This window comes from Malaclemys terrapin, chromosome 6, assembly GCF_027887155.1.
Source record: "Malaclemys terrapin pileata isolate rMalTer1 chromosome 6, rMalTer1.hap1, whole genome shotgun sequence".
NCBI classification, from domain to species: Eukaryota; Metazoa; Chordata; order Testudines; family Emydidae; genus Malaclemys; species Malaclemys terrapin.
Genome location: NC_071510.1, coordinates 109,569,324 through 109,594,920, shown reverse-complemented (window position 1 = coordinate 109,594,920; position 25,597 = coordinate 109,569,324). Strand labels below are relative to the sequence as shown.

Below are 25,597 nucleotides of genomic sequence, written 5' to 3'. Positions count from 1 at the left end.
TCCCCTCACAGCTCTTAGTGACCAGACTGCTCGTGCACCATCACCACAGAGTGACTGAGCATGCTCCAGCCCAGGGCTACAGGGTTGAAGCTGGACTTTCCCTGTAATTGCTGCTTCCAGTTGTTCCAGGCCAGGGCATGGACAGACACTAGAACTGAAAATGGAGACTCTCTAGCCCGTGCTCTCAATGACATCCTTCCCTTTTGGTGCCCAGGCAGCATGGATGAAGAAGTTGTCTGACTTGAATGCCTAGAGGACAAGATTCATACCGGGAGGGATGGAGGGAGGGAAAGGAGTAGACTGGGACAAGGAATCTAGTGAGACTGGAACTGGAGGTGAGGAGAGACACTGTGAGTGAGTGTTGGGAGGTGGAGGAAATTGGGACTCAGGTTGGGGACTGGGATTTGGTGGGCAAGGAGACTCACAGCTGCAGCTGAAGTCAAGTGAGAGCTGTGCTCTGAATATAAAGTGCTATCTAATGCTAAGTACTCTGAAAAATCAGATCCTAAGCTTCTTAAATTAGGCATCCAAAATTAGTGGATAGTTTTGACCTTAATCTCTCTGTGCCTCAGCTCACCCTCTGTAAAATGGGATAATACCATCCCCTCCCCTCACAGGGGTGTTTTGAAGATAAATAAATGTTTGGGAAACACCCTAATCAGTGCCATAGAAAAGCTCATGAGGAAATTCAGAATTCAGTATTCAGAGCAGGGTTTGAATAGTGTGCCATGAATAAACCATAGGCCATCCATTGAATCATGCAGATAAAACAAAATATTCAATACCTGATCTTAATAGAGCACCATCCATCCTGTGCACTGAATGAAGCAGGACTTCTATGGATAAAATATCATGTTATCATGTAATTTAAAACTATCATCATGCCTACACAGAAGGGAACTGAATTAAAGTTGCACAGGCAAGCTTAATTCTGTCATTTCTTAACTTTTAAGTGCTTGACATTGATTATATATATTTTTGGAGCTCTTTTACAGTATCATATTTAAAAGTATACACTCTAAATATCACTTTTCTTAGATGCACTGACAAATGATGTTGTACATTTATATTTTCATCCTTTTTTCATGGGCCTCCATTCTCTACAGCATCAAATCAATCTTATCCATGCTTCAACATCCTGAATAATTTTGCCTTTCCCTATTTAGTTGGGCTAGTCTCTTACTATGTCAAACATCAACCTTTCATTTGCCATCTTCAATTACTTGTTTAACCACTTCTTCTTTGAGTCGTGTCCCTATGGGTGCTCCACTCTAAGTGCACTAGAGCCCCCTGCACCTTTGATCAGTGATTTCTCATAGCAGTGTCCGTTTGGCCTGCTCATGGGTGTTAAGTCAGTCTCATGCCCATGCTGTTGTTATATAGCACTGCATGGGCGAACCACTCTCAGTTCCTTCTGAACTGTCTTTGCCTGAGACAGAGCTCTAGCAATTGTCCTATTGAGATTCCCTCAACTCTGTTTTTCTCTCTTACTCATGTAACCTATCTACTAGGTGCAGTCGGCAGCCACAAGGGCCAGGTTCAATATCTAGGGGTCCTTTTTACAATACAACTGAGCACTGGCTTGAGCTCCCCACCCAGTAACCTGGGAAATTCCAAACCACCCCTGGGAATCTCTAAGAGACAATACTTCCCCTCTTGCAATCACTGGGTCTGTGTGTAGTAAAGAAACTTAATAAAAAGAGGGAAGTAACCTGGCATTAATTTGGGGAAATGCAACAAGCATGATTCAGAAGCATATGATCATGAGCAAAACACCCACTCCAGAGTACTTTGGGCAGTGCCCTTTGCCTCAGGTTCTCACCTTGTGGTGAAGACGTCCAATAAACAACAGTTCCTTCAACTCCCCTGCATTTTATTGTTGGCCAGGATAACTTTCAATACTGAATGCTCCTCTTTAGCCTATCATCTGCCCCAAGGGTTATGTTGGTGGTAGCAACGCAACTCCACAGGAAAGATGTTTTAATATTCTCTTACCTGGACCATTGGTTGTTGAACAGCCGCCCCCTGGAACTGATGTCTCGGGCAACTTCCAAGGCCAGAGGACTCTTCCTCAAATTGGGCCAACAACTGTACATACAAAAATCCATCTTGACCTGGGTACAGAACCTAGAGTTCACAGGGGCACATCTTGATGGGGGCAGTGATAAAAAGAGCCTATCTTCCTCAGCACAGATTTGTGACTCTTTCCAACATAGCAAACAGAATTCTGCTTTGCCCCCAAACCACTTTCAGGAATTGCATTCAACTACGGGGGCACATGGCAGCCACCACCTTCATTACGGAACATGCCAACAAATGTGTTGCCTTCAAGCGTGACTCAGAATCATCTGTTCACCCACCAGGCACAGTCTAAATATGCTTCTTTCCGTACCTACCTTCATGAAACAGTGGAAGGACCATCACAACGTTTGCACAGGAGTTCCATTTGCACATCTTCCCCCAGTGATCATTATAAAAATGGACACTTCTCTGTTCACATAGGGAGCACAGCTCAGCTCTTACATGATCTAGGGCAAGTAGAAGTCGCTAGAAATGATGCTCCAGGACTTCAGCTCGGAGCTCTGAGCTTCAGCCCTGCACGGGATGGCAGTGCTCGGGGCTTCCGCCCGGCAGGACCCATGGACCCCCTGAAACCGGCTTGTGGCCCTCTCAGGGCCATGTAGGCCTGGTTGAGAACTGCTGCTCTAGAGGGTGCAGGTGTGGATGCAGATGCATATAAAAGGTGGAGTGTGGATCACGGGTTGGATATAATTTAATTGTTGCAGATGCGGATCCAAATTTTTGTATCCGCATAAGGCTCGTCTAGTTTGTTAGTGCACTTTGAGCTATCCTTCTTAGCAGAGTAAGCTAATGCAGGGTGCACCCACTTTGCCATGAACTAAGTTCATGTGTAGTCAAGCACTAAGTGTCATTGAAAGTTAATGGGATTGTGTCCGAAGTCACTGAGCTGCTTCTGACTTTTCCCCTCAAACTGTTACCTTCTAAGTACCCATAACCTCTCCCCACCCCCGTGGAACTGACATGATATTTGCTACCATCACATTGTTCACTCTGCTTGTGGGTTATATCCCTTCCCCAACACTTACTTACTTCAGGGCATGGATCATCTACCACTCTGTGTACGTACAGTGCCAAGCGCAAGGGGTCTGCATTCTTGGTTGGCCCTTTGACATTACCGTAATTAACATGATTAATTATAATTTTACCTACTATAACCTTCATTGACAACGATGGGCAAAATTACTCATGCTAAAACTAGCAAGTCTGAAATTGTGATATCTATACCTTTACATTCAACAGCTTTGTCAGAGAAGGCAATAAGAATAGCAACAAAACAGGCAGAGAGTTCCTGATTGCTGAGATCCTCTGGTGTAGGTTTTACTATGGGATTCTATAATCTGTTCTTCAGGTAGCTATATTATTGTATCAGTATAGATTTTATATACTCATTTTAGCAAGGTCTGATATCCCTAACAAGTCTATATCAGATTTCCATCCACTTTCTTTGTTTTCTGTAACCAGCCAGAAGAATTTTTATCTTTAACTTATGGCCAACTGGCTGTTTTACACTATGAGATTTTTATTCTTTTTGTGAATGTGGTTTTGTTCATTTTCCCATGAATATGCAGTGCCGTTTTGTCAGTTAGAGACTCCGACACTACTGGTTTAATAAATCAAAGCATGACAGGTGCTAATGCTTTTTGGCTTCACTCTGAAATAACTAGATGTCTTGAACCTTACAAAATCCACTTGTTTTTTCTTTATACTGCTTGCACAATTATAATTCTTTCTTGGTCATTTAAACAAATTTCTTTTGCTTTATAGTATTATTATTAAAAGTTTTTCATAATTTGGATTAAAGATGTATTCAAATCTGTTTAATTACAGTTTATAAGCACATGGTAGATTTATTTTCATATAATTTTATTTATATATATGTGTCCGAATTAAATATCAATATATTTTTATATTCAAATTAAATATATTTTTCTATTTCATAGCTGATATTGTTATTAAAGCTTAGAAATATCTGTATTAAAGTTTTGAATACACTTTTTGAAAGTGTACTTTTCCAGTACATGTTGTAGTATGTATTTATTATAAAATACTTAAACACACATGATCAACCAGTCCTATTTTCTAGCCTCCATCAAGCATTCTCATGATGTAGGCATTGCTTTTGATATTATACTTCAGGGTATAAAAACAGAAAATGCTTTGTTCCATCAAGTTTTGAATGTAAATCTGTTTTCCCTTATGAAGGTTGAAGTGGACCGTTTCCAAGATACAAAGAGATTTCTACATGACTATTACAGGGGAATGGAAGGCAAAATGCCAACAGAGGCCTGTCAAGAGTTCACTAGAATCCCATTATTAGATATTGTTAATGTAGAGCAATCTGTAGATCAAAGCAAGTCAAGAAGGTAAAAACTGCATTGGAAAAAAAAAAGTAACATAATTAATTTAGCATATAAGTGTGTTTGTGCATGTGTAACTGTTAAATAGATAGATGATGGTGATCACAGCCATATGATAGATGTTGAATATTGTAATGTATTTAATTTATTAGACACTTTTGGCTGCCCCATCTAATAATAGGTATATCTCCATATATTATAATTATCTCATGGTACTGGAAGGGACCCCAAAAGGTCATCGAGTCCAGCCTTCACTAGCAGGACCAAGTACTGATTTTGCCCCAGATCCCTAAGTGGCCCCCTCAAGGATTGAACTCATAACCATGGGTTTAGCAGGGCAATGCTCAAACCACTGAGCTATCCCTCCCCCTCTCTCTGCAGTAACAAAACAACAAAAGCTGCCAGATAAAAGGTTCCTTCTTTTCCCCAAATTATGGCAGTTCCCCAACAAATCCTGCAACTAATTATAGTTCAATATTAAACATTCTGTTCTGGATCAGTGACAAAATTAAAATTTCACGAGCATGGCCTCTGAGGTTGGGGTCAACTGAACATAAGTTAAAGCAGCCTTGCTGGGTGTGAGGAATTAAACACAATATTCAAGGTGAGTATACCATCACTTGCGTATAACAATGGCATAATGCTGTGCATAACAATACCTGTATTGATACCTGAATGGTTACAGTCCATCAAGACCCCATCAGTATATATATGAGTAGTTAATATCAGTCCATCCAGTGTGTATTACTTGTTGTCTAGTCCCCTGTTTTTGTTTAGATCAGTCTTGAGTTCCTTATAAACCTTTCTACTCTGGACTAACCAATATGATTTTGTCATCCACAAATTTTACCTCTTGTGATCCGTGGGAGGGTTCCTCCTTTTTCCATTTGCTATAACAGACTTTGAAAATGGGATTCTGGTTCTTAATATACTGTAACTTAATTGCACTATGTAACCATATAGCACACCATAGGGATAGTGAGTTATTTCTTATTTTGTTTTTAAGGATTCCCATGGTTTCTCGTAGACCCCCTTCTCCTGAAATAAATGTCATCAAGCAGAAAAGCAAAGCAATTCAACTAAAGAGCAATAAGGAGGGGAATTCCTCTGAAAGTATAATATTTAACTTTGGGGCAGATGAGAAACTTATCACTGACACATGGCAAGCAGCAGTAACAGCAATATCAAATATGGTAAGAAATGCTTTGTTTAGTAAAGATTCACAGATTGGCTAAATAGTTAGATCTAAATCTTTCCAGTCCAAATACCAGACCCATGCGCTGGTGCCGCGACTACACAGCCACATTAAAGCGCTGCTGCACAGCGCTTTATCATTGCTAGTGAAGACATACCCTCAGTTCTTCAGCTTCTCAGCCTTCGCTGAAGTCTAGCCCTGCTTGGTTACCAGTTGGACTACTTCCCCTGCTTCCTTTTAATACTTAAATCATTTGTTCTAAGAAATATTTAAAGCTGCCATCTTTTTCCTTCTTGCTTTTTTGCTTTAACAGCTGTTTCCTTATTTAATAACACTGCTCTACAGCCAAAATGCTTCTAAAATAGATGTAGTCAAACTTTACTAATTCTGGGTCACTGAGAACGAAAATGATGCTTAAAATTGTTGATTGGCTCTAGTTTTCAAGATATGCTATTGGGTCAGTAGATACGACCCTTGACTTGGGAATGGCAGAGGATAAGTGAGTTATAAAGGGAAGGGATCTCAATTTAAACCAGAAATGACTAAAATACATCTTTGACTGGATCTATGAATAAATCTATGACTGGGTTTGGACAGTACTTGCTTTTTAGGCAAAACAATGAATGATGCAGTCTGAAGCTGGTATTGCGTCATACATGATATGAATTGCATCATGTTATTCCTAGAAGTCATGGATGATGCAATCATAACGAAGCTGACATCACTCTGCTGAACAAATTGCCCTATATCAGCTCTAGAAATCATACAGTGTCATGCTCTCTTATTTGTCAGTGTTTGATTTTGCAAAGGGACACATTTCTGTTTAGCCAAAGTGAGCAGGGATGCCTCGTACTTTTGTGAACAGAGCAGATAATTTCTGCTATGTTTGTGGTGAAGTGACTTTTGCATCACAAAAGCGCAGTATAACCACTATGGTTAAGAAAGCCTATCACCTTTATTTGGGCTGCAAAATTGGAGATCAGGACAAGAGGTGGGCCCCACACATATGCTGCAACACTTGTGCAACAAATCTTCGCCAGTGGTTGAACAGGAAAAGGAAATCTATGCCTTTTGCAGTGCCAATGATTTGGAGAGAGCCAACAGATCATACCAGCAATTGTTACTTCTGCATGGTGCCTCCAGTTGGGAAAGGTGTGTCAAAGAAGAAAAAGTGGACTGTGCATTATCCAAACATTCCATCAGCAATACACCCAGTACCCCACGGAGAAGGACTGCCGGTTCCTGATGCACCAGAATCATTCTCACTTGAGTCAGACGAGGAAGAGGATGAAACTTCTGGTCCTGAACCATCAATGTCACAGGACTCACATTTTCTCCCATCCTCCTCCTCTGAACCACACCTCATAACACAAGGTGAACTGAATGACCTTGTCAGGGATTTGGAACTACCCAAGAGTAAGGCAGAGCTTTTGGGTTCCAGACTACAGCAGTGGAATCTCCTGGCAGGTGATGTTAGGGTTTCCATGTTCCGTGACCGTCAAAAGGATCTTGTCCCATTCTTCTTCATGGAAGGTGATCTTGTAGCCTGCAACAACATCAATGGTGTGATGGCAGCCCTCAACATCGTTCACGATCCAGCTGAGTGGAGGCTGATTCATCGAAGACGAGTCTTAAAGCTGTTTTACTGCATAATGGCAATGTTTTGCCATCAATTCCAGTTGGTCATGCAGTCCATATGAAGGAAACCTATGACAACATGAAACAACTTTTGAGGTGCATAAACTATGACCAACATCAGTGGCAGCTTCATGGCAATTTGAAGGTTGTTGCTCTCTTGCTTGGTCTGCAGACTGGATACACAAAGTTCTGCTGTTTTCTCTGCGAATGGGATAGTCGTGCAAGAGATTCCCACTACATCAAGAAAGATTGGCCACTCCGACAGTCATTGGAGCCTGGGAGGAAAAGTATTCAGCATCCACCACTTGCTGAATCAAGGAAGATTTTGTTACCACCCGTACACATCAAGCTGGGTCTGGTCATTGACAAAACACAAGCAGCTTTCAAGTACCTCCGTGGAAAATTTCCAAGGTTAAGTGAAGATAAGATAAAGGAAGGTGTCTTTGTTGGTCCTCAGATTCATGAACTTCTTCGAGATGATGCATTTGACCATGCACTGCCTGGCAAGGAAAAGACGGCATGGAAAGCCTTCCAGTTAGTAGCAATACATTTTCTCGGAAACAACAAGGCAGACAACTACAGGTTGTTGGTGGAAAACCTCCTCAAGGCATGCAAAAGCCTTGGTTGCAATATGTCACTAAAGATACATTTTTTGCACTCTCATCTAGATTTTTTTCCCACTGAATTGTGGAGCAGTGAGCGGCGAGCGATTTCACCAGGACATTGCAACAATGGAGAAACGCTATCAGGGCAAATGGAGCCCATCAATGCTTGCAGACTATTGCTGGACAGTGACAAGAGATGCTCCATTTAATGAATACAAGAGACAAGCCAAGAAGCGCCGAGTAGACACTGAATAGGACTAAACTATGTACATAATAGTTTTTTGCCTTTTGTTTCATAATACATTTTATTTATATAACCCTTTTGCTGATTCTTAAAGTGTTACATAAACAGGACAGGTGAAATATTATCATGTAAAGCAACCATAAACACATGAAAAGACCTAGGTTTACAATTTATGATTAAAACTCTATCTACACAATATACATAGACATAAAATGTAAAAACTTAAATATCTTAGAAACAGTAGCCAATCAGTTGTTTTAATTGTCATATTTGAATTCAGCACATCAAAATACATAATAAATAGCACATTTTATCTCTGAAGCAGACGACTTCTCAAAAATTGTAGGCCAGTGTAATCATATACTGATCAAATATGAAATCAAGAATCAACATATCTAATTTATATTATACATCCAGAGCAACCACTAGTAGAAAATAAAGGATAGCTTGTTCAAAATATTAATTGTATGTTATAGATACAGAATAGTTAAGTTAAAATATAAATATTAAGGTAACTGCTGAAATACAATCAAAAGAAGCAGAGGAAGAAAAAGAACGCCAGCAGCTAGAAAAGAAAGAACAAGAACGTCAAAAACCACCTCAGGCAGCAGGAGGCAAAGGTGGTGGAAAGGATGCCAAAGATGCCAAGAAACCACCTCCAAAATCACCCACCAAAAAGAAAGGTAACTGAAGCATGTGATTTTCTTTTAAGAATAGAGCATAAAACTATTCAAATTAAATTAACATATGTTAAAAAAGAGACTAACTACAAAAGTTTAATTCTTTTCTCTCTTTTCTTTTGATAGTTCAAAACATGATAAATCAGTGTGCTGATATGGTAGTGATAAAGAAATCCATAGACTGTTGAGTGATAGTTGGGTGAATTAAATCATAAATAATATTTAGGGATAAATGTTCAAAGTAATACCAGAAAATAATACTTGCTAATCTTTTTCTGTGCATTGCTTTGGAAATGTACACATTGCAGTCATTTTATCAAATTATGTCAACTTTTTTAAAAATGCTGGTTCTTTTCTAACATTAATCTCCTGGTGTAGCTAAAAGCATATAAATACTTCTTACTTTATTAATAAGGAACAGGATAAAACTAGTCCAAGGCTATTATTCCACACTATAGTGTATCAATCTTTATAATATGATGGATCAGTCAGGTCTGTCCCTGCTCTATCATCATTCTGACAAGGTATAAACAATGTATTATTTAATTGCATTCTATTAGCACCTAGAGTTCCAACCAAGATCAGGGCCCTATTGTAATAGGTACTGTATGTACACATAATAAGAGACAGTCTCTGCCTCAACGAGTTGACAGTCTAAATAGAGAAGATAGACAAATGGTAGGGGAAAGAAAGTATTTAAAAATGGGCAAATGAAGCACAACGAGATTATGTGTATGTCTACACAGCAAAAACAAAACCCTGTTCTCTGCCACAGACTACTTGTAGCAAGTTTCTTAGCATATGTCTACACAGCAAAAATATACCTGCAGCCCTGGTGTCTCAGAGCCCAAGTCAAGTGACTCTGCTTTGTGGGTCTCATGCTGCAGTGCTGAAAATAGTAGTGTAGACATACAGGATTGGACTGGAGCCAGAGCTCCAAGACCCTTCCCCTCCTCCTTCCGGCACCCGGGTTTTAGAGGCTAAGTTCCAGCCCAAGCCTGAATGTCTATACTGGTATTTTCAGCCCCATAGCATGAGACCAAGTCTTTTGAGACTTGCTGCCACAGGGTTGTTGGTTTTTTTGCTGTGGAGACATACACTAAATTACTTGCCCAAGGTTACACAAGTAGTCCGTGTCAGAGATCAGATCTCCTGAATCTAAGTCAAGTGCCTTAACCATCTTCCCTCGCAATATAAGATATTAATGGATACATTTTTCATTTTATGCCAAATAAATCTCCTGAGAGTGGAAGAGCTGATCAACTTTTATTTCTGGCTTTCACATCCTAGGAGTATACAATACAATTCTTTTTTATCTTGTAGGCAGCGCAGCAGCATACTTACTGAAAGAGTGATATAACTTGCTGCACTCAATTTGTTACCTTTAGATTTGATCATTAGAGTTATGTTCAACCTGATATACTGATCTGGTATCATCCTGTTGCACCACCACAGCAGCTGCAAGTCAGTTGTTGGGGAAGAAAAGTTATCATTATCTGTACTTAACAACACTTAACAGTCAAAGTGCTTTGACTGCAATTAAAGTGCCAACACAGTATTAAAAAACAAAATTATAAAATAGCTTTATAATATTAGTGGTGGTGTTTTCATTTCAGGCTTTAGGTCCATCATGTAAAAATAACTAATAGGATGATTTTAAAAAGTTGCAAGGTTATTGCAGGGGGGTTGCAGTACTCCTACCCTTACTTCTGCACTGCTGCTGATGGTTGCACTGCCTTCAGATCTGAGCAGCTGGAGAGCGGCGGCTACTGGCTGGGATCCCAGCTCTGAAGGCAGAACCGCCGCCAGCAGCAGCGCAGAAGTAAGGATGGCATGGTACGGTATTGCCTTGCTTCTGCGCTGCTGCCTGCAGAGCTGGGCCCTCAGTCAGCAGCTGCCACTCTCCAGGCACCCAGCTCTGAAGGCAGCAGCACAGAAATGAGGGTGGTATGGTACAGTATTGCAACTCTTACTTTTGCACTGCTGCTGGCGGGGTGCTGCCTTCAGGGCGGGGCGCTCGGCCAACAGCCGCTGCTCTCCGGCTGCCCCGCTCTGAAGATGGTGCAGAAATAAGGGTGGCAATATCCCAACCCCCCCTAAAATAACCTTGTGAACCCCCAGAAACTTCCTTGTGGGTCAGGACCCCCAATTTGAGAAACACTGGTCTCCTCTGTGAAATCTGTATAGTATAGGGTAAAAGCACATAAAAGACCAGATTTCACGGATCTCACGTGATGTGTTTTTCATGGTCATGAATTTGGTAGGGCCCTACTTATCAACATAGAACTTTTATCACCATTTACTTCATCTCTGAATTTGACTGACACTTAGAATTCAAAAGGTACAGAGTGTACCTGAAAATAGTCACAGATTAATAGATTTTAAGGCCACAAGGAATCATTGTGACCATCTAGAACCCCAGTAGAAACAACTCCATTAGATAATCATTTCCCTTTAGCAATTATATTTTGAGCTCTATTAGTTACCCAGTTTTAATCCATTTAATAGGTGCTACACTGATTTATTATAGTGTTAATTTTTTTAATTGAGATGTCATGCAGTAATAATGCCTTACAGAAGTCTAAGGATATTATGTCAACAATCACATTTATTCACCAAACTTGTAATCTCATAAAAATGGTATCAGATTCATTTGAAAATACCTGTTTTCCATAAAACAAATTGTACTATGCTGTACTGTCTACATATATGCAGTCCAAAGATTGAGATTTCCTTTTTGGTTAAAATATTTTCTTTTCTTTGCAGGTGTTCCTTCTCCAGCACCTGTGGTTGAAGCCACTCCCATTCCTCTAACACCAGAGGAACTAAAGAAACAAGAATTAAAGCTTAAAATGAAACAGGAATATTTTAGTGCCCTTGAATATGAAGGTATGTAACTAGTTCAGTGGGCTACATTGTGGAAGTTGGTCATCATTTCCAATTTAGATTTTTTTTTTAATACTTGAAACTGTCTGCAAAGTTTTGTTGAAAGTTTGCTGAGTGAATGGGGGGTGCGGAGAAAAGGGAGAAAAGGGTTCTGAAGAATCCTGGAAACTTACAAAAATAGTGTTAGACAATAATTTTTAAATAAATATATTCAAAATGGAAGAGAGAGGCTTAAAAGTACTTTCTCTTCTCTTTCCTGTCATCCTTCTACTATCAGCTGTTCATTGTAAGCGAACAAGTTAAATAATATTGACCTCAGCAGTTAACCAATATTCATGATCTTCCGGGTTGTTTCTGTTAGAGGGAGTCAGGTATTTGTTTGTGAATAAACAGGATTGCATCAAAGAATGTATAAAGTCCAGTTTTCCTGAATACAGTAGGAATGAAACAGCAGGAGACAGTCCCTTTTCTCACAGTGCCAAGCCTCTTTTCAGCCAGCACTCTACCCAAAAACTCTCTCTCTCAGCTTTTCTCAAGATAATGCTACAAGAGCTTTTCTGGCTGTCTCTGGGGCTTCCTTCCTGCCTCCTTTATGTGCTTCTGGCATGTTTCTGTGCATGCACACACACACACATATATGCAGAACTCCCTCAAACCATAATCAGCCTTCTGCATTTGCGTTCAGTCTCGAAGGAGAACCCCTCCAACCACCTGGCTCAACTCCCACATCAGCCTTGCAGATGGCCTGTGTTTTGAGCAGTGGCCCCTACTGTTTCAGCTATCGGTTCTACAAAGGAGCTTCATTGCTTCTTACATTTATCCTGAACGAAGGGTGGCTGTTACACTCACAAGCGTCAACAATGTTTCACCCAATTTCACACAAAAATATTTTTTAAAATCAGATATTTGGAAGTAGGGAGGGGAATGTAATTAACTTTAAAGAGGTAAAGACCTGCCTTGCAAAACAGCCAAGGGTATGTATCAAAGGAGAACTAAAACATACAGGGCCACATCTACATAATAGCTTAGTAACATAACTTGCAAATGCAGATACCACGGATACACCTGCAATCGTAATAACTGGAAGTGAAAATGACCAGTTAAGTGTCTAGATATGTTGAGATACGCAAGTCTGTGGGCGGTTACTGAGTTTTGAATTTTGATTTCTCACTGAATTTAGCAGTTGTGTGTATATGCCTTATTTTTAATTGTGTTCCTGGTCTGAGAGTATTTTCTGTTATTGGATTTTTTGAGACTTGTGTGATTCAATTTGATACTTACAGATTGTTATGTCATTGTCCCACTTGCAGACTGAGAGCAGCAGCTCCTGGAAAATGTGCAAAGAAATTACAAAGAAGGCAGCACTTGATTAAGCTGTACTGAAAAGCTTAGTGGATGTACACTAAAAATCCTCTGAGGTGTTTTCAGTTGCTTATACCTTTTTATTTTTACAGTTTTCCCTCCCAAATCAAGCAGATCTCAGAGAAAAATGAGTTAATGCCAAGTTCAAAATTTCAAACATCAGCTGTTTTTGCTGAAAATAGGAAGCGTGTATTTTTTTTTTTCATTTTCATTTAACTCAAAGATGACCTTGAAGGGATTTTGTTCAGACCTTCCAAATACATTCATCTTTGTGTAGAGTCTGCCTAAGGAAAGTTTCAGCCCAAAAGATGATTGTTTTGGAAAGTTATTATTGGCATATTGGAATAAGATCTATAACAGAAACTGCTTTACAGTTTTACCTATCGAAGTTACTGTCAGCAGCAACTACGTTTTTTGTTTGTTTAGAAAAACATTTTCTAGCAGTAACATTAAATTTAATGAAAAATTGAGAGGGTAGATGAGGCAATATCTGTTATTGGACCAATTTCTGTTGGTGAAAGAGACAAGCATTTGAGCTACACAGAGCTCTTCTTCAGGTCTCAAAATAGAAAATTGAGTTGAACATTGGATGCCTACGTGGATCTTTCAAGATTTGAGATACTCTTAGTTCAGTGTTACTCTTTGGTCTTCTTTCTTTTTCTTCAGGTTTTTCATTCCTCTATTTATCTGTTTTATATCTTTCTCTTTCTCACATTCCATACCCATTTTTAAGACATTTATCTTTTCCGAAGACCCTGTTTCTCTGTCTATTGCCTCCATTTTTAACTCTAAAATCTCTGTGACAACAAATTCTTTTAGTCTTTTTTCAGTCCTCCCATTTTGAAATGCCAGTTTTTTCTAAGTTACATGGAATTTTTTACTCATAGATCTCTGTAGGCAAATATTTCTTCTTTGAGTGCTTGCTCATGTCCATTCCATTGTAGATGTGCGCACATCAACGTGCACAGTGGTTGGAGATTTTTGCCTTAGCGGAATCCATAGGGTTGGCTGTGGTGCTGTGCTCATGTACTGGTATATTAGGCACTGCCAACACTAGGCCCTCTCAGTTCCTTCTTGCCAGCAACTCCAACAGAGGGTTAGGAGGGTAGGTAATGGAATGGACACGAGCAACACATCTCAAAGAACAACAGTTACAACAAGGTAGGTAACAGTTTTTTCTTCTTCGAGTGCTTGCTCATGTCGATTCCATTCTAGGTGTGTGTGTGCCCAGATGTACAGTCAACGGAGATTTTTGCCATAGCAGTATGCGTAGGGTTGGCTGTGGCGCCCCCTTGAGTGCCACGCTCATGCGCTGGTATGTTAGGTGCTGCCGACCCTATGCCCTCTCAGTTCCTTCTTACCGCCCGTGACGGTTGGTTGGAGCGCCTTGTCTTGCATCTTGTAATGCAAGAGCATTAGTGGTTCTTACAACCCATTGTTCTGTCTCCGTTTTTTTTAGTTGATAGGTACTTAGTTAGACCATTAAGTTAAGGGTTAGAGTAGTAGTTTAGGAATTATAGTCCCAGCTGGGACTTCACCTTGCAGCGGGGCATGCCCCATTCCCCAGGCTTTAAGCCATGCTCATAGTGCAGCTGGCTGGTGCCCATTAGTGACCCCCACACTAGCTGTTTGAAGTGTTTGGGGGAGTTCCACAGAAAGGACAAGTGCAGGATCTGCAAAAACTTTCACCCTTGAATTCAAAAGGAGCGGGATATCCGCTTGAGGGCCTCCTCATGGAGGCTGCGCTTCATCCTGCTTTGGAGCCCTCTCAATCGGACTCCATGCCCGGCACTTAGGTATCAGTGCACAACACACCGCTGGCACTGGAATCTGCCCGACACAGTTTGGGGGCTTTGGGCAAAGGACCTGTGTTAGGCCACGTGCCCATTCCGGAGCCACTTGGTGATACCACTGCGGTCAGACCTCCTAGCCCAGCCAAGGATCCACCTCCAGCTCCCGGGAGCGGCCGGGGGTCCCGGCCCCTAGTAGGGTCATGTGTGCCCAAAGCGGGCCCGGCGGTCAAAGAGGAAGTAGGTCATCCGGCACCGCAGATGCCAAGCCAGGTGATGAACCCAGCTAAGGCCATGGCATCTACGGACAAGGCAGTCATGGGACTACCCTCTAAAGAAACGAAGTGTCCGCAGACAGCAGACGTCGATCCACATCACCGCAGCCTTGAATCCCAGCACTGCATCTTCGGTCCCCGGTTAAAAGACACCGGTCCTTGACGCCAAGGTCTCCACCTACATGGCATGGGACACCTGAGTCATGACGCCAGTCCCATACCCACAGTACCATCAGGCCTCCCACCAGAGATCGCCACGGCGCAGATCACCATCACCTAGGCAGTCTCCCAGGCGTAGATTCTCACCTTCCTGCCTGTTGCGTGATCATTCCCAGTCACGGCACGGTCTGCAGCTCCCTGGTACTGCTCTTTGGGCAGGCACTGATCCTTACCGGGGTAAGGATCCTCTTCTTACTGGTCGCCGGCAAGGGTCAGTCAACAGACGCAGGCATCTACAGCTCTGCCCTGGTCACCGGAAGGGCAATGCTCCAAGTCAGAAGGAGAGTTCAGCCCCTCACCTATAAAAGGTGAATTACTACCGGCCCACGAGACCGGTGTGACTCCTGCGGTGGCAGCGTGGAGGCAGGGGCCACGGCCTATTCAGTGGCAGTACTGGAACACATAGGGTGTACCTTTTATGCCAGTCCCATACTCCCACCGTTCCTCTCAGGCCGCTTCGGACGAGCTACCCCCGGCACAGTCGGTGCATGGTGCTGAATCGGACGTGCGGGCAACACAGTGGCCCCCAACGCCCAAGGAGCTGTCCCCAGATGAGCAAGGGGAAGCCACTTCTCCCCCTGCGGTGCAGTCATCTTTGTTGTCTCCGGACAAAGCAGTGACAGGCCCCTCGCAACAGGCCCTGCTCAAAAGGGTGGCTGCCATCTTTGCCTTCCATCTGCCGCTTGAGGGTAGGGTCGGTTTTCACCTAGGACATGACTGCCAGGTTCCTCAAGGGCCTCAAGCACTTCTACCCATATGTAAGGGACCCTGTTCCTCCGTGGGACCTGAATCTTGTGCTGTCACGGCTCATGGCACCCCACTTTGAGCCTCTGGCTTCCTGCTCTCTCCTCCTTTCCTGGAAGGACAGCTGCCTGCCAGGTCTCTGAGATTAGGGCGCTTACTTCGGAACTGCCCTATATGGTCTTTTACAAAGATAAGGTCCAGCTGCGGCCACATCCAGCTTTCCTGCCCAGGTGGTCTGACAGTTTCATATGGGCCAGGACATTTACTTACCTGTCTTTTTTCCAAAGCCACATAAGTCGGAGGAGGAGGAGTTTAAATTGCATTCCCTAGATGTCAGGAGGGCACTAGCCTTCTACATTGAAAGGACCAAGCCATTCCACAAGTCAACACAATTGTTCGTCTTGGTAGCCAACAGGATGAAAGGTCGTCCAGTGTCCGGTCAAATAATTTCTTCTTGCATCATTTGCTGCTGCTACGATGAGACAAAGGTGCCTTCTCTGATGATTGTAACTGCCCATACAACCACAAGCCTCTTTGTCAGCTTTTCTAACCCAAGTGCCTATCCAGGACATCTGTAGGGTAGCCACCTGATCGTCCATCCACACGTTCATGTCCCATTATGTACTTACCCAGCAGGCTTTGATAGAGCAGTGCAGCAAGCTGCTAGACTGTGAGCCCACCTCCAAGGATACCGCTTGTGAGTCACCTAGAATGGAATCGATATGAGCAAGCGCTCGAAGAAGAAAAAACGGTTACCTACTTTTTTGTAACTGTTATTCTTTAGAGATGTTGCTCATGTCCATTCCATTACCCGTCCTCCTGCCCCTCTGTCGGAGTTGCTGTCAAGAAGGAACTGAGAGGGCGTAGGGATACTGCTATCGATATCGCTAAGGCAAAAATCTCTGATGAGTGTGTACGTGGGTGTGCACACACCTAGAATAGAGTGGATATGAGCAACACATCTCGAAGAACAACAGTTACGAGAAGGTAGGTAACCGGTTTTTCCTCGCACTAAAACAACCAATTTTCACAAAGAGGGAATTATAATAATAAGTATGGATTTGTGAGATATAAAACAGCTAGGCTTGGAAGGTCCGATCCAAAGCCTTGTAAAGTCAGTGATTTCAATGAGCTTTGGGTCAGGAACAAAAGAACAAACATTGGTTATGGTTCCCATAAAATTTGTATCATTTGAGATTTGCTTTTTTCCCCCTTTTGAAAAATCTGAGAAAGGAATGGTCTCTCTCTGAAAAGATTTCATTTTTTTAAATTACCTAAATATTATTGATATAATTTTTAAATAAAAGGAACACTTCCTCTGTAGAACATCTACATTTTATGTTCAAGTTTTAAAGGAAATGTTTTGAAATCATCCCCAGCAGACTATCTGGCTTTTTCACCATTGAGTTTCTAAATATAACACTTTTGTCAGAGGGTACTGTCTTAATTAATGTCTTCTTATCACCTCTTCCTTCGACATCAGTTTGGTTAACTTTGCTATATCCTTGTGATATGCACGTTCTGATATCAACAGTAGGTATATTTTGTAAAACAAATTCTGAGTGAATTAAAAAAAATATATAAATAATATATGAACACAGGAAACCTAAATAGGTATTTTGATGCCTGAGTGCAAGTTTCGGTGCTTAACTTTAGATGCCTATTTTCAAGTAAGCTTGAAAATAGACTTCAGATTGTATAAATAAATTATTATTATGAAATGACTGTTTCAACAGAGGAAGCTGCAAAATCTCGACTACAGCTGATAAAGACAAAGGCATTAACATTTGTTGAAGAACTAGTAATGAAAGCGGAAGAAACTTACAAATATATGGAAAAGTGGCTTGGCGCCAGGTTCCTTGCAGAAATGTCCAGGTAATATATGGCTAATTTTTAAATAGACCAGGTATTTTAGTAGAATAGAAAAGTTATTGTTCAGACAGGTGACCTAATCAAATAATTTATAAAAATGTACAAAAATTAATCATTTTGCTTGTTAATTTTACTCTCAGGGTTTGGGACTTGATCTTGCCTTATGATATATGCCCTATAGTGCTGCATACATTGGGAAGTTAAAAAGTGTAGTCAGCAATATTGTACACAACTGTTCAGTCTTATTTTTTTCTTAGGAAATACAGTTACAGTTATGAACACTAGTAGAGAACCCGAAATTTTGTTCATAGGAAGCAACAATATCAAGTAGTGGCTCCTGCCACCTTGGAATTTTGGGATCTTGTTTGCTGTGCTTCTGCCATTCCAGAATCCTCCACCTTTTGTTAAACCCACTGTGTATAGCAGTTGACAGAAGTTATTTTAAAGATCATAAGAACATGAGGGCCTGCTTTGTGACACAAATTAGTCTCCAGTGCCCAAGAAGTGTGTAGATTTGGGCCTAATCATGACTCCCTGACTTTCATGTAGAGGGGATCTTCTGTGTGCAGGTCAGACTCTTCCCACTGTAATATCCAAGTACTTATTCCTCTACAGCAGTATTACTCCTTTCCCTGCAGAATGTGCTCCATAGATCCATCAGTCCATGCAGGGGCACATGACAGGGCGACAGGCTGAAGTAGGTGGACAAGGTGAGGTCAGGCAAATACACATCACCTCTTTTGCCCTATGGAGTTCTGAAAATCTCAACATGTACTATCTTTCCATCGGGTTTTCTCTGTGGCTGGGATTTCACTTTAAATGGACTTCCCTCAGCAGTCACAAACAGAGCATGCTGCCAGGATGTAGTGAGAAATAACTAGCTTGGTCATAGAGCCGCATGTTGACCCCCACCCCCTTTCCCATGATCCACACAGAGGATTTGTGGTCCTTAACAGAGAAAATCTCCCATTGATGAAATATTTCAGAATTTGACTCAAAGTTACTACTATCTTACATTTTAAAGTAATAATTGCTTCCTGCATTTCAATTTTTAGTGTTGACAAATTAACTGAGATTGCACGCCACCACGTTGAATGTTCTACGAGAATCCAATATGAATTGGTTTTAGACGAGACAGACTTCTTCATAAGCAATGATGTAAAAGTAATTCCAGATCCTATCCCTCCACCACGGCCTCCACCTGTAGAGACATCTGTAAATGGTACCCTAACTATTTCACAACTTAGCACACTCCATAAGCAATTTCTACAGGTGGCACCTAAAGGTAGGAAAAAATATTCTTATGCATTCATAAGAGAATTAGTTACCTAATCAAGATTTAAAATAACTGTTAGGAGCTACTAAACCATTTTTGATACTTAGCCAACAGCATTACATACACTAATTTATGCTAGTAAGTTGAGATGCTACTACTGTTATTAAGAGCAAAGTCAGAATGCTGGTATCCAGCATTTAAGTGATCTGTAAGAGTCTTTGATCTGAGTTCCTCTATACTCAAATCTAAAGTAACTCTCTGGAACTATCAGTATGCTGTGTGTGCTTTTAAAAGTGGTGTCAATCTTGCTTAACTCAGAAATTCTTAAAATTCATAAGGTAAGAATCATTTTCAAATACAAGTTTTTAATTAAATGAATACTTCTGAGTTCAGTGCAGATGGCAGCCATGTTATTAAAAATGACATCATTTATGACATTGGTGCCTTTTTAGCCAAAAGGCATCAAAGCATTGGTTGAAATATCTTGAGCTTGCAACACCTCTAGAATGCCTCTTGTCAATATACAGCAACCATTCCATTAATTTACAAGTAGTAGGTCAGATATCTTTCTTTTTTTCCTGCAACACTTGGAGATGAAGCTTTTAGCTCTGTTGTGGTTCAGTTACTAGATTCAACAATAGTTTATCCCGCAAACAGCTTAACTGTAGAGCCAACCAACAATTTCATGCAATCAGTGACCCTACAGCAGTCTCTTTACTTAATATAAACACACCTTCGAAATGTGGGAACTCTGGGTAAAAGATTTTAAACTAGTTCCAGCATGATCTAATATTGGTTTTAGAATTATGCAAAATAATTTGTGTTTAAAAATTAAACCTTTTATTTAAATATATATTTTTCCCAATTAGTTACATCAATATGAAATGAAATGGAAAATAGTTCACAATCATTTACACAAGGATTCATTACTGACAATGTCACAAATTATCATCTTTTGTAACAAATGACCGCTACCACCAGTCCAGAGTGCTGGAACAATTTGTATACTGCTGTGAGCTATTGAAGCAAACTGTAAATTCTATTTGATAGGAACCACTTCAAACCAGGGGGTACAGCAGAACCCCCAGCATCCCTACTTCCAGCACCTGTGCTGCCAATACAGTCAGAAATATCTTGTGTAGTTAAACATCATAATCAAATCCACCCAGTGTAATGCATTAAAGCTCACGAAGTCCCACTAAAGATGAATTTAGTCCTTAAGTTGAAATACATTTCACTGTATATTTACGGAGAAAAAGTGAGCTCACCTTTTGAACTTGAAAACTTTTGGCTGAGAAACATGTTTACAGTTTTCCTTTAAAGAGATGTCTATCTTTCTGTCTTGTGAACGTGAGAGAGAGCATTCCAAACTGCTCTGCAGCAAATAAAATAACAGATAGTATAGTGCATATAACTAATTATAAGAAGCAGGGAATATCTTATATTTGCATTCATTTATAGAGTTCCATAGGAGTAAAGCAGACTTCACAGACATCAAACATGGCTGGTCACTCCCTCAAGGAGCTTTTGTTTTAGATTTATTTACTAGATATATAAGACTATAAAATATGTCTAACACAGACTTTAACACCCTTAACATTTCTATATAGTTAAATGCAGCAATAATTTCCATCATATATTGATGACAACCAGTTAAATCTTGTAGCAAAAAAAAAAAAATGTAGAATATCTCACCTTCCTCCAATGTTTCCCCTTAAATAGCATCCCCCTCCAGTAAAAGAAAGGTCAACAGACTCAAGCTATTCTGGACCAAGTGGGGAACAAGTTCCAAAGTCAAGGGGCCCTCATTGAGAATGCCCTACCAGCAGTCCCCTCTCTTTTAAAGCCAAAGGGACACCAGTTCAAGAGCCTCCACTGATCTCTGCAATGACAATATAACACAGGAATAGAGCTGATCTCTGAAGTAGGCAGGTCGCGGGCCATATGGGCTTTGTTGTTGTTGTTTTATGTTATTGGTATTATGGTAATGTTAGTGGCCAGGAACCCACAGGATCAAAAATAACTCGTTAAATTCTACCTAGAAACCTACAGGTACCCAGTGAAGATAACAAGCAGTGGTGTAATGTCCTGATAGATATATATCTTCCTTAACAAATGGGCTGCTGCATTCTGCACTTTGTTCAGCATTTGAATGGATTTAAGATGTAGCCCCACAAAGAGCACATTGCAGTAATTTACTTCTGTAGTGACAAAGGCATGACTCATGGTAATAACATACATATCTTCCCCCTCCCCTGCCTCCCAAAATAAATCAATAAATCTCAACCTCCTGGCCAGACACAAATCAAAGAGAACAGTCTGGTTCCTGCTGAAATGTGATCATCCTGCAGTAATTAGGAATCTAACTAGATACTCCATTTGCAATTGTGAGTGAGAAGTGAGAGACAGACACCTTAATCAGAGAAGCAGATATAATCCTCACCATATCTTCCGATTGGTTTCCCCAGCCAATCAACATATCTAGATTGAGCTTTAGCGAGCTCACTTTCAATACAGCCAAACACTGGAAAAGATAATTTACTGTACTATCTGGGGCAGAAGGAACAGAAATAATAGATTGGAATCATCTGTCTGTTGAAAGCAATGCAGCTCGTGCTATCTCACTCACCCTCCTAAAAATCCTATATAAATGTTGAACAAGAAGGAACCCTGCAGTTAGCACTTTCACGGAGAAATGGCAATTGCCAAACGTTACTTTCTGGGAACTTTGAGAAAAAGATTGAGGACAACCCTGTCCCTTCCCCCATGGTCCATATATATGGTCCATAGCAACTTTATATCTAAAGATATCAGCATGCACAGCCTTTATTCACTGATAGGATGAAGTCATCAATCAATGCGATCAACATAATCTCTGTCCCGTAACCTAGTCGGTACCCCAGTTGAGAAGAATCAAGGAAATCTGAGCTATTTAGGTAATTTTAACCATGAAGAGAAGATTAGGTACAGGACTATAGTTAACCAGATAAATCAACATCAATTTTTGGCATCTTGGACAAAAACCTTATCAATTGTTTTTTAAGAAAGCCGGCAGCATATTCTTAAAAGAGGCACTGACAGTCTGCATTATCACTGGATTCAGAACCTCCCCAGTTTTCAGGAATGACATGAATCCAGAACTGAGGTTGATCCCCCTCCAGTACTTCACAGAGTACCACTGGCTGAAACAGATGGCAGCATTTGTCCCCCAAACAGTTGCCCTGCTTCCACAGAAGCAGACAGTTTGGTCAGAATCAAAGTGCCTCCACAAAGTAAAAGGGAGTTTCCTCACAAACCAAACTAAAGTCATCCTCTGAGTGAAGTCAGTTGGATTGTCCAAGTTATCAGTCATCTGAAAAAAGTCTGTAGAACAAGATTTTGGGGATGGGATGGTAGAAGAAAAAATCTTTTTCTTTGTCTCCTGCACAGCCACAGTATAACAGCTTTAAAAACCCCACTGAAAACAATAATAGAGTAGTCTGTTGGAAGAACAGTCCTCTCCTTCAAAGTGCTCTTGTTCCATCAAGAGCAGACCATCAAAACAGTTCCCATGCCCTAATGAAAAAGGTATGCTGCAATCTTTTATTTCTGCAGGAGGTATTGGTCCAAAGACATAGGTAATATATCCAGCCAACCCACCTCCAATCCTTATCCAAATATTAGCTCAAGATTGTGGTCAGCCATGGCCCTCATGGAGGACTGAATTTATTCAGATGAATAATCATCAGAATAGACGTTTAAATGGCTGATCATGAACAGGCCAGGCGAATCTAACACTACAGCAGCAGGGACTCAGATAGGAACACTGGTGTGATCTGTATGCCAAGATTAGTACCATCTTTTATCTGGGCTGTCGCACATAAGATGGACATATTGTATTCAATCCATTTTTGGTGAAAGACCTATGCAGTAGATTGGATACAAACAGCACAGACTTGCCACTTCCTCAGCAATCCTCTTCAGTTCCTACTGTACAAAACAGCCAAATGAGACCAACTGCACCAATACAGGTCCAGCAGTATTGTCCAGCCAGGTTTTGGTAATGTGCAAAGTTGGGAACCTCATTCTTACTTACATCATGGATGGTGGAAACTTTATTGACCAAATAAGCTAACGCACATCAGCATAAGCCAATGACTTCAGTTCTTGTCTGCTGATATGCCATTCACCAGAGAGATGACAACATTGGGATCAAAACTAATTGGTCTTAGTTTATATCCATATTAGTAGTATTATTTGTAGTATGGTAATGTCTTCTAAGCACTAAACACATATGAGTATAAAAATAGATTATCCCTATCCCAAAAAACTTACATTCAATGTATATGGCAAGAAACAACAGGTGGATAAAACCAACAGACAAGGGAGGATAATATGACAATAAGACAGTTATGATTTGTGTAATACAGAGTGATCACAGCACAACAGCACACCTCTTTAATTTCTCCCTCTCCTGTCTCTTCTTGTCTTTTAGCACAAGAATCTAGGCTCCCTAGTCATTGAGGCCAATCACACTCATCCAGGCCACCAACAACCCCTAAACTTTTAGAGCTCTCATTGTCCCAACCAAATAATAATAATAAAGAATAATAATTATAGTGCCTAATCCTTCAATCCTAACTCATGTGAGTAGTCCTCAGATTCCTTGTGATACTAAAGTCACCAGACTACTTATGAGTATGGGCTATAGGATTAGGCATTAATACAGATACTTACAGATATATAGTAGCTACAAATATTAATCCTAATACCTCTATGACATATGTACTATTCCCCACCACTAGAGCGGTTAAGTGGCAAGGCCGCACATTTGGATAAAATTAAAAGAACAAGTCTTCTATAGCAGCAGTTCTCAAACTGTGGGTCGGAACCCCAAACTGGGTCACGGCCCCATTTTAATGGGGTTGCCAGGGCTGGCTTAGACTTGCTGTGGCCAGGGGCCGAAGCCAAAGCCTAAGCCCCACTGTTTGGGGCCGAAGCCTGAGGGGTTCAGCTTTGGGCAGTGGGGCTGAAATTACAGGCCCCCTGCCTGGGGCTGAAGCCCTTGGGCTTTGGCTTTGCCCCTTCCCTCCCCCAGGCAGTGGGGCTTTAGCCCCTCCACCCGGGTGGCAGGACTCAGGTGGGCTCAGGCTTCGGTCCCCACTCCTGGGGTCATGTAGTATTTTTTTTTTTTTTTTTGTCAGAAGGGGATCGTGGTGCAGTGAACCCCTGTTCTATAGCATGTAAATAACAAAAATCCTAAAATTGATCTGAAGCCTCATCAGAATCCAGGCAAAGGATTTAAGAATCAGAGTACCAAGTTGACTGGGTATAACATTACTGTGATTATATATAGCAGAATTTTGAATTAAATGCAGTCTCTCAATTAACTTCTCTGGAAAACCAGAAAAGAGAGGAAGAAAGAATTAATTTTGGAAGAAACAGAGATGTAAAGTGCCTTTTCACATGAAATTTGGATGGAAAATATGTTTGAAATGAGAAAAGGCTGATATATTTAATAGATTGACAAAATCAGAGGAGAAAAGGCAAATCCAATATATTTTAACAATAGGGTGAGGACATAAAATTCAGTCATATCAAAAATCAAATTTTAAACAGTTTTATGTTTCCTAGGACTGTAAAGTATTAAAGAGCTGCTGGTGCTTCACAGACAACTTTGTTCTGTCCTTCACCCTTGGTTCTCTATGGAGACACCTTACTAACAACTCTGAGCATCGATGGAGAAAAAAACAGATTTGTACTGGACCTAGATTTATGCTGGTGCAGTCTCTCACTTAACAAGGAAACCTAAGAAACATTTTTATGTTAGTGTCATTGTATTAATTTGAGGTGAATTTTCAGTGTTTGTTGGGTCCATAAAGTCTTTTGGTCAGTTTTCTTATGGTAATTTAATGTATACCCCGATGAATGTGCTGTATTGTTCTCTAGTAAGGGTGTCCCTGTTCTGTAATAGACGACCCAGGACAGATCTGAAATTGAGCCACTAATTCCCAGTCAACATTTTTCTCTTCTTTTTTTCCCCAGTCTCTTTGGATATAGTCTATCTTGTCAGCAAAATCCAACTGTCTATTTGTTTGTCTGATCCGATCTCCTTTGATTTTCTTCAGCAGCACCTTCTTATGACTGGATTAATTTCCAAAAATTTGTTTTCTGGAACTTATTAATATTTTACTAAATGTGCCCCAATGAATCCTATTTTGAATTCTGCATTTGCATTTCCAAATTAACTAAAATAAATTCTGTCCCAATTCTTTTCTTCTATTTATAATTGATATGCTTGGCATGTTTGTAGATTCTGCCATTTCTTCCTAAACATGACCTGTATGAACCATATCAGTCCAATTTGTAGAGCTAGCCATTCAACTGAAACAA

The 25,597-nt window shown here is 40.8% G+C and overlaps 1 protein-coding gene across 1 annotated transcript in view; it reads left to right on the top strand.

The window, feature by feature from the left end:
- SPEF2 (sperm flagellar 2) overlaps window positions 1-25,597 on the top strand; it is a 103,732-nt gene that overhangs the window by 62,774 nt on the left and 15,361 nt on the right. Inside the window, exons 25-30 of the mRNA XM_054032996.1 lie at window positions 4,285-4,445; window positions 5,446-5,632; window positions 8,633-8,804; window positions 11,568-11,690; window positions 17,814-17,952; window positions 19,005-19,234. Coding sequence (XP_053888971.1) covers window positions 4,285-4,445; window positions 5,446-5,632; window positions 8,633-8,804; window positions 11,568-11,690; window positions 17,814-17,952; window positions 19,005-19,234 — 1,012 coding nt within the window. The remainder of the gene's footprint in view (window positions 1-4,284; window positions 4,446-5,445; window positions 5,633-8,632; window positions 8,805-11,567; window positions 11,691-17,813; window positions 17,953-19,004; window positions 19,235-25,597) is intronic.